This window comes from Solanum dulcamara, chromosome 9, assembly GCF_947179165.1.
Source record: "Solanum dulcamara chromosome 9, daSolDulc1.2, whole genome shotgun sequence".
Lineage (NCBI taxonomy): Eukaryota > Viridiplantae > Streptophyta > Magnoliopsida > Solanales > Solanaceae > Solanum > Solanum dulcamara.
Genome location: NC_077245.1, coordinates 483,422 through 496,378, shown reverse-complemented (window position 1 = coordinate 496,378; position 12,957 = coordinate 483,422). Strand labels below are relative to the sequence as shown.

Sequence of the window (12,957 nt, the reverse complement as noted above, 5' to 3'; positions counted from 1 at the left end):
GTACTGACTCCTACATTGTGTTAATTATAAAAAGATTGGATGTATAGACCAAAGTGGAGTTAACTTAATTAGGCTTACGTGAGAGATCCACCTTCGTTTACCTTTTTTCCTTTAACAGTCTCTGCACACACTACTTCTTACTTGCAGATTGCCCCCACGTGTATCTTAATTAATGGTATATATAAATAATGTCACACACATTAACCTGATTACCCTGAATATATACATAACATGAATGGACTTATACGAATTAAAGAACTTAAACGACAATAGCGTATTCAATGTAAACTTACAACGATATAATTGATTAGGTTTAACCTGCAGGACAACAAGATAACACACGATTTATTTTCTATTATAATCTTCGATCTTCAAATTCTTTTGAAGATGCGTCATATTATCTCTAATCAACTCTTTTCAATAATTTTTCGATTTGTCTTTACCCTCTTCGAATCCACAATCGCCAACCAAATGCACTTTCTCAACTATCTCTTTACATGCCTAAACTGTTTCATCCTCACTTCTCTCATCTTGTCCACCACTAAGATTATGACTCCTCCCTTGTCCCGTATGTCTCTTCCTTCCTAATCTTAACCCTCCTTGTATGTTCACTCATTCACTTTAGCAACCTCATTTCCACAACCCACATTTTCTTGACACGCGATATCTTAATAGGTCAACAGTCCTCCTTGCATATCATACTCGGCCTAACCACCGTAGTACTTCAAAAGCAAGTCTTCATTTCATCCAACCTGTACTAATATAATATGTGAGTACATATTCATAAATCTCTTTGTTACCTTATATTAAAGAGATAACTGTCAAAAATAATTCTGAACTATTTCTTTTTTTTTGAGTTTCATACCTAAACTATTCAAAGTGTGAGTTTCATACCTAAACTATCACTTATTAGTTTGAAAAACACACCTCTCTCTTTTATTATACTCTCATCATGGTGTGTATTACACTTTCTCTTTCAACAATTTTTTTTTATCACAATACACTTCACAGGGACAAAACAGTCCACTTTAACAAAAGTTAAATAAATTATTAGAATTAGTTAAAATTAAAGATTAAAGTATTAATATCTCCCGCCCCAAAAAAGTTATAAAATAAAAAATAAAATATTTTTCTTACCTCACTCCACCACTTTCTTTCACTCCCCCCCCCCATTTTTTAGTTTTATTTTTATTTATTAAATTTCTTTTATAAAAGTTTTTTTAAAAAAATTCTTACTCCATCTCCCCTCCCACTCCCCACCTTCAAATAATAATTTCGATATTTTTTATTTTTTTGTAAAAAAATTCTACCTCGCCCGACCTAACCCTCCACTTTCAATTTTTTTTCTCATTTGGTGTTAGATATATACATATAATTTTTGAAAAGTATTTTTTACTAGCGTCAAGACTTTTTTTAAAATAAAATTTGTATTTTTGTTATATTCGGTACGCAAGTAGGAAAAAATATTTTCCTAAAAATATATGTACATATCTAACACAAAATGAGAAAAATATAAATTAAGAGAGGAGTGAGGGAGGGGGTGAAGTATGAATTTTTTAATAATATTTTATATAAAAAAATATAAAATATTTTATATAAAAAAAAAAAAAAAAAAAAAAAAAAAAAAAAAAAAATAGCCGTCCTACCTTGGTAGGAGTAAGGTCTGCGTACATTCTACCCTCCCCAGACCCCATGGTGTGGGATTTCACTGGGTTGTTGTTGTTGTTGTTGTATTTTATATAAAAAAATAATAATAAAAAATGACGGGGATTGTGGGGGGGGGGGGGGAGGGGGGAGAGGTAGTGGAGTGCGTGAGCAAAATATTTTTTTTAAAAAAAATTTAAAAAAAATTTCTTTTATAAAAAAAATTCTTTTTTTGAATAGAAATACTTTAATATTTAACTTTTAACTAATATTAATAGTTTATTTAATTTTTATCAAGGTGGATTACTATTTTATCCATATGAAATGCCTTGTGTTAATGTTTTTTTTAAAAAATAGACAGAGTTGAGAGATTGTATTATAACCATTAAGATGTATTTTTCAAACTAATAAGTGATAATTTAGATATGAAACTCACGTTTCCAATAGTTTAGATATAAAAAACTCAAAAAAATGAGATAGTTTAAATATATTTTTGACACTTATCTCTATATTAAACCTCCCAAATACGTAGCATGACCTATGAACTTATTAAATACGTAAAATCTATTGACCTATGAATCCTAATAGAGATGGCTACCACCTACAATAAAGCCTCTATAAATGCATATACTTGGGATCGGAAAAAAATATTAATTTATTGAGCTTATTATTTTATCAATAAATATATAAAATATTTATTTATCGATAAATAAATATTTTTTATTTTAGAGAGTATTTTGTAGTATGTGCCATAATAAAGAAAAAAATATATTTGAATCAAGAAAAAGTGTAGTTGTTGAATATTTATTATTTAAATCTAGGAAAACTAAATGGATTTAGTGAAATTTAATGTTTCTAATTGGTCTAGTATTATTAACTGATTAAATATATATAAATTATTGATGTATTCTAGTAATTATTACTTTATATTTTTTTTCTGAACCCTTAATATTTTATTTTTAATTATTATCTAATGCATTTAATGAGAATATTATTTTAATAGAATTGACCCTAATCAAAATCAAAAAAAAATATTCATTTAACTAAATTATTATTTTATCAAATATTAGTTTACGGAGGTTTTAATATAATATGATTAGTAAGTCTAACAAATACAAATTACAATAAAGAAAAAGCTAAGGATTGAAAGTAATCAATATTTTGGGATCATAAAAGATAGGGGTAAAGGAGTGATATCACTCCATATTACGTCGTTTTCCTAGTGTAGTGTTACATGTCTGATAAACCCCATCCCATCTATCTGCCCAAAAATATAATTAATAGTATATCTGACTATAACAGTACAATGCTATGTTAAAAAACATGCTCACACACGCACGCATAAATCTCTCTCTTTCCACCAAACCAATCCTTGTGCATTTACTCTCTCTTCTCTATCTCTCGTTTTCCTAAATGTATCTCCATTTTTTACTTTTACCTATTTTGGTACCCCTTTCATACCTCCATTTAAGCTAGCATTTGTCCTCAGTTTTCAAATATTTTTGACAATTAATTTTTGGATCAAGTTTTTTTATATTTTTGTCTATAAATTTTTTTAAGAATATTTAACTGTTTTAAGAAATATTATTTTATATTTGTAAGTTTTAAAAGTTATTAAAAATATCCATAAGATTGTATTATTATTTTATAATGAATTTGTTTCGTTAAAAAAAAGTTCATAATATAATTGATAACAATCAACAACAACAAAATTAATAACAATATGATGAGCAATACATTAATCGAATTAAAAATAAATTATTTTTTTCTTCTAATTTTGTCATTCAAACTATTTTTTGTAGGAGGTAATAACAAATTATTCTTTTATAAAATCTAATCATATTCTACGAACAGTCTCTTTCTGACAATAAATGACGATTGTTTTTATAAAATATAAAAATTCGGAGTAACTTTTAAATTTTTAAAACTTTCCAAGTAATAAAAAATTATACTTGCAAAACACTAATTTTCAAGTTTTTTTCAAAAACTGCTTGGGGTCACCTAATACTCACTCTCCCCCTCCTCCCATACTACTATTACCCCATCTTGTTTTCCCACTTGTTCCCTAGCTTCCTTACTCTCTTCTCTCATACTTCCCTTTCTCTTTTGGTTTCAGTGCCTATTTTGTTTTCTTTTCTTTTTTCTCTTTGTATATATAATACTACTAATAATGCTCCATTTTGTTATAACTATATCTTGAAAATCAATCAGCATTTTTAGAGCATGATGTTGGCAATGGAAGAAATATTGTGTGAACTGAATAGAGAAGAGATGAATGAACAAGGCCTTCCACCTGGTTTTAGGTTTCATCCAACTGATGAAGAGCTTATCACTTTTTACTTAGCCTCTAAGGTCTTCAATGGTACTTTTTCTGGTATTCAAATTGCTGAAGTTGATCTCAACAGATGTGAGCCCTGGGAACTTCCAGGTAATTCATTATTACTAGTAAAAACACACAATATATAATACATTCTAGTTTATAGCTCCTCCTCTGTCGTAGATTTTGAAGTTGAAAAATTTATGTTGGTAAAGTTATGTCTAGACATATATTTCAGTTGAAATATTTTAAAATTAATTTGTGAGCGAGAAGTCCCAAACCAAATTTTCGAGAACTTGAAAATATTAGAAGTCAAAATCTTATCAAATTTATAGTCAAGTAATTATTTAAAGAAATTTAATCCCAAAATTTATGATTAAACGCTAGGCATATATTCACCTCATTCTTCTTAATTAATTTTTTCATATCCTAAAGTACAAGAAAAAAAAGTAATTAAAATTAGAAGCTTATGTTTTTTAACATCACCCCCATTTGTCTCCAACATGGTTTTTGGGTTTGGAGTTTGTCTCATGTTGTAACATATGATGGAATTTATAGAGTATATGGCATTTATGGCTTGTAATGAGAGACTATATATTCCTGGACATCAATGTTTGCTTCCTTTATTTCTTTACAACAGTATAGTAATAATTGTATAATTCCAAGATCTTCTCATATGACCTCATGACGATTTTCTTTTTTTTTGGAAATTATTATAAGACATATCTCTCGTTGATATACCTTCATGTCATTAATAAAACTTCTTTATAAGAAAGATGAGGAGAGCATTCCTTCTGCCCGTCTTTATAGGAGTAAGGGAGCGTGGTGAGATAGATAGACGTCCAATCGTGCATCAGCTAGTTGCTCGGCCTTAGTCTTGAGCTGATTTCAAACTTCAATCAATCTCTTTGTACTTCGATCCAATCAATCGATTGATCAAATTCTTTTTGGTTAAAGAATTTCTTTCTAGTTACTTTGAAACAATTAGGAGGGTTGCAGCAAATGCTTGATCCCGCTTTTGGGGTCAAATATATGTACTATGTATCAAATCTACCTTTATCATTATTTGTTGAATAAAATAAAATAAAATATAATGGTGCCCGTCTCTCTTCATTAACTCGGACGAATTAAAATTTTTAAATATATGTGTTGTTAAATTCTAGAAAAAGTAATTTATTGGTTCTAGATACACATTAATTGAATTTCTCAATACAAATATTCTACAAAATTGGTAACTAGTACATGCTATGTATATATGATGAAATAGTTAATTAATTTTGTAATTGAAAATATTTCAGAAGTGGCAAAAATGGGGGAAAGAGAGTGGTATTTTTTTAGCTTAAGGGACCGGAAATACCCAACCGGGTTAAGAACGAACCGGGCGACAGGAGCGGGTTATTGGAAAGCAACGGGTAAAGACCGTGAAGTTTACAGTGCAACTAACGGAGCCCTCCTTGGGATGAAGAAAACACTTGTTTTTTACAAAGGAAGAGCTCCAAGGGGTGAGAAAACTAAATGGGTTATGCATGAATACCGTCTTGACGGTGATTTCTCCTACCGTTACTCTTCTAAGGTAAATTTATTTTCATATACCTTCCTTTTGCCTGTTTTTATTTTAATTTAAGAAAATAAACTAGAGATATATAGAGAGTATCCACGTGTCTTTAAACTTTATAGTATTAATTATCACATGCAAAAAGTAAAAGTTAGAAGATTTTATTTTTGAAAAAAAATTGAAATGGAGGAATATACACACACTCCGTTACCCTTATTGATTTCATCGTTTTTTGATATTATTATTAATTTATTTTGTTTGAAAATAAAATAAAATAAAATGTGAGTAATTGTAGAGTTATAATTGTAGGGTGAATGAGTCTTTGTCCTTTTTTGGGTTGACTTGGTTAATTAGTCTCGTGATATATTAATTGATGTGATGTGGACTGATTGATGGATGGATGGATGAATGGAGGTGTTTTTATATATATAGTACTCTTTTTCAAAATTTTCTGATTCCTAAAAATCTAACATGTACAGTGAAAATCATTTTGGTATTAATAATTTCATGTTCAAGGGATTCCCACCATTATGACTGTGATTTGGTATTCATGAGTTGCTATCACTTGAAATATATGTAGAGAACTATTTATTTGTTAGGTTATTAGAGTAGCATAAATGTTACTACTTGAGATATGTGGAGAGGACTTGTTATCTTGAAAAAAATATTACTCTATTTGGTACGAGTCTAGGAACCTCTCAAAATAATGTTATCTTTAAAGAATTTCTGATACCCTTGTAGAAGTCCTTAGGTATCAAGAAAAATCTATTTTGCCTAGTTAGTTTTTGCTAATGTCATTTGTTCTCTATGCTTTCCCGTACAAGCAAGCGTCTTATAATCTTGAGCAGTATCGTTTATTTAGGTGGTTTAATATGGTTTGCAGGAGGAATGGGTGATATGCAGAATACTACACAAAATAGGGGAGAAGAAAAATGCAATAATATATGAAGGGGCAAGTGGTGGTGGGTCTACGTACCCCACTTTAAAAACATGGTCATCAGCAGCATTGAATTCATCTTTAACACCAAATCCAAAAACACTATGTCAGCAAGCTGAAGCATCACAAATATCATACAATAACTCATCACTGAACAACCTTTATCTATTTCACCACCATGAAAACGACCTCATCAAATCCCTCTTTAATAATAATAATAATGTTTCCCAAACAACAAACCTATTCCAAATGAATAATGTTGCCTTTTCCTCTACCAAAAGATACAAAGACGACAAACAACAACTTGTAGACATGGCAAACAAAAACTCATCCAATATCGTCTTGATCAATTCACAGACTTGCACTTCTTCGAAGAAAAGCGAAACAACGTTGAAATCACAAGGCAATTTTTATGATCAAAATGCTTTTGGGATGAATTCCGATTGGATTAGTAGTTTAAGCGCGGGCATGGAGGAGGAGATACCATGCAATTATTTCAATAACGTCATCATGGATAATAATTATCCCATCAAAATTGCTGCAGAATCTTGGCCTCTCCATCACTAGTAGGATGATATATATAGCTAGTAACTGATTATGACTAGTGTTATGTATAAACAGCTACTCTATAGCTAGCTATGTGTAATTAATTCAGAAACCTGCATGTTGCTTGTTCCTTAAGGTTTATGAGATGAATATGAATATATTGTATTATATATAGCCTTGTCTAGTAATTACTTACTCCATTTCAATTTGTTTGTTACTATAATTTAGTTAACATAAGATTTAATTCGTAAAGAAATATGTCATTTTTAAATCTGAAATATGCTACAATAACATTTGTGCAGCTAAGACAGTACAGTAAAACCTCGATAAAATAATATTCGATAAAATTATAATCTCACTAAATGAATATTTTTTTTCCGGTCCCGACTTAGGTCAGTTATATTAAAGTAATATTTTCGCTAAATGCATTAGATAATAAATAAAAATAAAGTATTAAAGACGCAGAAAAAATATAAAGTAATAATTACTAGAATACATCAAGAATTTATATATATTTAATAGTTGATTGACTAATATTCAAATCAAACTTTTGTTTCACCCCAATTTTTTTTGGCTAATAGTTGGTTTCTCTTTCTTATGCTCACATATTGCATTTCTTATTTTATTGGTTAAAGATGATTTTTGTACGCCTTTCAAATAATGAGAAGATATTATACTTGGATTATGATTTTTAAACATCTAACTTTTTTTCCTTTTATAGTTAACATAAAATCTCTTTTCATATCTATATATATGAATACAATTAGAAATATTAAACTTGACAAAATTCGTTTATATTTTCTAGAGTTAAATAATAAATATGCAAAGGCCACACTTTTTAGTTTTCTAGATTTAAACTTTAGAAATTCTTAATTCAAATATTTTTCTTTCTTTCTTATGGCACTGCGAAATACTCTCTAAAATAATAAATATTTATTTATCGATAAATAAATATTTTATGCATTTATCGATAAATTAATAATCTCGATAAATGAATATTTTTTTTCGATCTCAACCATATACATTTATAGAGATTTTACTGTATTAGAAAAATATTGACCAATGTTATTTTCTTTGAAACAGATTAAAAAAAATAATGTTCCGTATCAAACAAATTAAAATGAAATGGAGTGATGGAATAAGCTGTTGAATGTCTTTTGATGATGTCATTAATTAGATTTATGAATGACTATATATATCGGACCCAATCAGTCACTTCTTCTGATTTCTATATATATATTTTAGAGATAAGTATCCAAACACATCTAAAATATCTTCTTTTTTTTGAGTTTTATATCTAAATTATTGGACGCGTGAGTTTCATACCTAAATTGTCACTTATTAGTTTGATAAACACATTTCAGTAGTGTGTGTAATACATTCTCTCTATTATTTGAATTTTTTTTGTCACATGGCATTCTACGTGGATAACATAATCCACCTTGACAAAAAATAAATAAACAATTAATATTAGTTAAAAGTTAAAGACCAAAGCTTTTCTATCCTAAAAAAACAAATTATTTTTTTATTAAAAGAAAATATTTTTTTAAAAATAAATTTATAATATTTTGCTCGCTCATTCCACCACCTCTTCCCTCACAATCCCCGTTCTTTTAGTTTTAAAATTTTTAAATTTTTTTTTACAAAATATTTTAAAAATTTTCATACTTCACCTCCCTCCACCGCTCCTTCCTAAAACATGTTATTATTTTTATTTTTTTAAAAAATAAATTATACCCACCTCATCTAACCCTCCTCTCTTAATTATATATATATATATATATATATATATATATATATTTATATTTTTCACGTTTATTGTTAGATATGTACATATATTTTTAGAGAAATATTTTTGTTTCTTGCATACTGAATATAACATAAATAAAAATTTTATTTTAACAAAATTCTTGCGGCAAGTAAAAAATAATTTTCTAAAATTATATGTATATATAACACAAAACGAGAAAAAAATTGAAAGCAGAGGATTGGGTGGGGCGGTGTAGAATTTTTCTTAAAAAAGTAAAAATAAAAATATCTAAATTATTAGTTGAAGGGGAAGGGAAGGGGTGCGGAGTTGAAGTAAAAAAAATTTTAAAAAAGTTTTTTAAAAAAACTAATAAATAAAAATAAAACAAAAAAAATTGGGTGGCGTGGGGGTGGGGGTATGGTGAGAGAAAGTGATGGAGTGAGATAAGAAAAATTTTATATTTTATTTTATAATTTTTTTGGGCGAGAGATCGTAATATTTAAATCTTTAATTTTAACTAATTCTAATAATTTATTGAATTTTTATTAAGGTGGAATGTTTTATTCATGTGGAGTGTGATGTGATAATTTTTTTTAAAATGAAATAGAGAGTGTAATACACACACCATAATGAGAGTGGAATAAAAGAGAGTGGTGCATTTTTTCGAACTAATAAGTGATAGTTAAGGTATGAAACTCACACTCCCATTAATTTAGATAGAAACTGAAAAAAATAAAATAGTTCAGATATATTTTTGACAATTTATGTCAATATTTTATGCAAATGGTGATAGAGAATTTGCTGACTGATCCAATTTGATTCGTCTTTAATCCATCAAGTCAGCTAAGTTAAGAAAAATATAAAATCATACATATTTCATATTTGTCATTACTTTCATGTGCCACATACTTTTTTTTTTTTTTTGGTTTAATGTAGCCTTAAACCATGGCGATTTGATATAATTTATAAGTGATTGATCCACATGACAGGTACGTAGATTGGATTATAGGATGAAGTCATTCTAGTCCTTCATCAGTTTTGACTCTGCTTGCCGGATCTCTTTACCATTTTTTCTTTGTTGCTCAGCTTAAACTAAAAATGATCAATTTTCATAAAAAATGAGGACAAAATTTAAAATGTTGACGGTCGATTTCCATCCAAATGTTGATGTTTCCGAATCAGAAATGAGCTAAAAGCCACTTGACTATAAGATGAGCGTATTCATCAACTCGAGAGTTAGAAACATGAATGAAAGGAAGGGATTAGTGTAATTACGACCAATCCGCATAGTCGGTTAAGACATGGGAAGCCATTTTTCAATGTTGGCCGGTGAATCAACTAGAACCAAGCATCCATTTTGCAATGATAATGTTGATTGGGCTCAAGCCCATATAAAAGTCATAATTAATCAGTAATAGCATTCAGCAATTGCAATGTAAAAAATAGTATAACAAAAACATCACATGTATCGTCAGAATTTTGAATCTTGAAAGGAAAACAAACTTTCATTTCAATCCAAAACCAATAAGCACCATGCTTTAAGTCTCAGCGTGCACTGAATTTCCTACTACATATGCTAGTATGTATTCAATTTAATAAAATAAACAGACTTTGCTTCAAAGCAAACTTACATATCCTTATATAAACCCAACTCTTCCTCTCTATTTCTCATTCATTCTAAACACAAACAATATTCATTCCTTCTACTACTAATTCAAAAACATGGCTCTTTTTTCTTTTTCCAAATTGTCACTTCTTGTTTTATTATCAATTTCCCTCCTGGCCTGCACCTCATTGGCTCGCGATCATTCTATCGTGGGATACTCCTCTGATGAATTGACTTGCATCGATAAGCTCATAAATCTCTTCGATAAATGGATGGATAAACATGGAAAGATTTATAAGAGCATTGAAGAAAAATTGCATAGGTTTGAGATTTTCAAGGAAAATTTGAAGCATATTGATGAAAGGAATAAAATTGTTACCAACTATTGGCTTGGTCTAAATGAGTTTTCTGATTTAAGTCATGATGAGTTCAAGAAGATGTATTTGGGACTCAAAGTTGATCAAGATTTGCTTAACAAAAAAGAACAATTATCTCAAGAAGAATTTGCCTATAGAGATTTTGTGGATTTGCCTAAGTCTGTTGATTGGAGGAAAAAAGGTGCTGTCACCCCTGTCAAGAACCAGGGTCAATGTGGTAAGTTCCCTATTTTGGTCACTATATTTTCTTGGTTGTTACCAAATTATACTTATTATAAACGATTACATGTCTTTATATGTTACTTTGATATGATAATCTACATGGTACAATAAATTGATGTCACTCACGTAAAATACTATTATATTAGATTAGTATTAGTTAGTGATCCCGACTTAGTGAGTCCTTTCTTCCTTGATGAACTGTTGGCACCAATCCTATATTTTAATTCTGCGTACACCACTGTATGCAGGTAGTTGTTGGGCGTTTTCAACTGTGGCAGCAGTAGAAGGAATAAACCAAATAAAGACAGGGAATTTGACATCCTTGTCTGAACAAGAGTTGATAGACTGTGACACAACTTACAACAATGGTTGCAATGGTGGCCTAATGGATTATGCATTTCAATTCATTGTCTCAAATGGTGGTCTTCACAAAGAGGATGATTATCCTTACCTTATGGAAGAAGGCACTTGTGATGAAAAAAGAGTAAATAGAAATTACCTATACTTCTATATGTAGAATGTTAATTACTTCCTTAATACTATCATTGTTGGTATTAATTGAGGATATTTAAATGTTTTAGGATGAGTCAGAGGTTGTCACTATTGATGGTTACCATGATGTGCCAGCCAATGATGAACAAAGTCTATTGAAAGCACTTGCAAACCAACCTTTGAGTGTGGCCATTGAGGCTTCTACAAGAGATTTCCAATTCTACAGTGGGGTAAACATCCTAATTCTCCCCTAATGGTCCTTTAATTAGTGCTAATAATCAAAATTCGGCATTGATCGTTTCATTTATATATGATGATGTTTGACTCAACACAAAGTTTAATTTAGGAAAAAAGAGATACTTTGGTATGTATTGAACATGTCATTATAGATAAACTTAAAACGTTTCCAAATATATAAAGCTTTCAGTCTTTTTTGAACGGGCTAAAGAAGAGCGTCACATGCATAAAATGGAACAGAAAAAGTATTAATATGATTACAAAATGGTATGCAGGGTGTGTTTGATGGGCATTGTGGAACAGATCTGGATCATGGAGTGTCAGTAGTTGGATATGGATCCACAAAAGGAGCAGATTACATTATTGTCAAGAATTCTTGGGGGCCCAAATGGGGAGAAAAGGGCTTCATTAGGATGAAGAGAAATACAGGCAAGCCAGAAGGCCTTTGTGGTATTAACAAAATGGTATCTTTCCCACTTAAAAAGAAGTGAAACATCAAAGTGGCTATATCTAAATGTATTTTTCTGAATCAATGTTTTATTTCTGATTCAACAACCATTATGTTAATCTTTTATTAACAGGTTTTAATGTACTGCAACTGCACTCTACGTACGATGTAATAAATTTCATAATGAATTACTTTCTTTTTCATTAGAACAAGAATTTGTATTTTTGTCCAAGGTTCCCAAACCTATAGTGCCTCTGGAAAAAAAACTTTTTTTCTTTTTTTTTGCTTCTGAAAGATAATTTTGTTGGAAAAAACGGACTAACACAAAAAATATATATAGTAAAAAATAGTAGAAATAAAATGAAAAAATAATGACACTAAGAATTTTACGTGAAAACTCTTTTAAATAAGGAAAAAATCACAGGTCAAGAAGAGCAACTGATATCACTGTAATAAGAAATTTTACATTGGGTAATACCAAGTACAATACTCAAAAATGACTAACTCACACTCAAAAGGAATAACACTCTTTTGATCTCCACCTTACTAAAAATATCGCTCACCCTCTATTTTTCTTCTCAGACTATTTTCTTATATATTCTATGGAAACTTCACAGCTCAAATATTTTTCTCTCTGTCTTTGAATTGGATGTCTAAAATGAGGAGCCGAAGAGCTCCTTTTATAGGTGAAATTTGCATTTCACCGTTCACCATTTGTTAACAAAATGGTGCTACTTTTCCATCGAAAGTTTTCATTTCTACAAATTTTGTTGACAACTCCTTGCAATTATTGACTAAAAGATTTAGGCAATTATGGAAAGAAAAT

The 12,957-nt window shown here is 29.5% G+C and overlaps 2 protein-coding genes across 2 annotated transcripts; both read left to right on the top strand.

Annotated features, from left to right (window-relative positions):
- The first annotated feature begins 3,745 nt into the window (after positions 1 to 3,745).
- LOC129903357 (protein CUP-SHAPED COTYLEDON 3) lies at positions 3,746 to 7,173 on the top strand. Its single transcript, XM_055978894.1, has 3 exons — positions 3,746 to 4,072; positions 5,260 to 5,534; positions 6,400 to 7,173. Exons 1-3 carry the CDS (start codon positions 3,868 to 3,870, stop codon positions 7,018 to 7,020), a joined length of 1,101 nt encoding a protein of 366 aa, XP_055834869.1. The 5' UTR covers positions 3,746 to 3,867; the 3' UTR covers positions 7,021 to 7,173.
- Positions 7,174 to 10,425: 3,252 nt separating this feature from the next.
- LOC129902664 (cysteine protease XCP1-like) lies at positions 10,426 to 12,346 on the top strand. The gene is made up of 4 exons (XM_055978020.1): positions 10,426 to 10,949; positions 11,203 to 11,438; positions 11,536 to 11,676; positions 11,959 to 12,346. Exons 1-4 carry the CDS (start codon positions 10,472 to 10,474, stop codon positions 12,172 to 12,174), a joined length of 1,071 nt encoding a protein of 356 aa, XP_055833995.1. The 5' UTR covers positions 10,426 to 10,471; the 3' UTR covers positions 12,175 to 12,346.
- Positions 12,347 to 12,957: the final 611 nt, after the last annotated feature.

What these genes read in the sequence shown, in the direction of transcription:
- LOC129903357 (XM_055978894.1), top strand. Translation starts at nt 3,868, where the DNA reads ATGATGTTGGCAATGGAAGAAATATTGTGTGAACTGAATAGAGAAGAG. An exon ending in TGAGCCCTGGGAACTTCCAG is followed by an intron (nt 4,073 to 5,259) that starts GTAATTCATTAT and finishes AAAATATTTCAG; the next exon opens with AAGTGGCAAAAATGGGGGAA. An exon ending in CCTACCGTTACTCTTCTAAG is followed by an intron (nt 5,535 to 6,399) that starts GTAAATTTATTT and finishes TATGGTTTGCAG; the next exon opens with GAGGAATGGGTGATATGCAG.
- LOC129902664 (XM_055978020.1), top strand. Translation starts at nt 10,472, where the DNA reads ATGGCTCTTTTTTCTTTTTCCAAATTGTCACTTCTTGTTTTATTATCA. An exon ending in GCACTTGTGATGAAAAAAGA is followed by an intron (nt 11,439 to 11,535) that starts GTAAATAGAAAT and finishes TAAATGTTTTAG; the next exon opens with GATGAGTCAGAGGTTGTCAC. An exon ending in ATTTCCAATTCTACAGTGGG is followed by an intron (nt 11,677 to 11,958) that starts GTAAACATCCTA and finishes AATGGTATGCAG; the next exon opens with GGTGTGTTTGATGGGCATTG.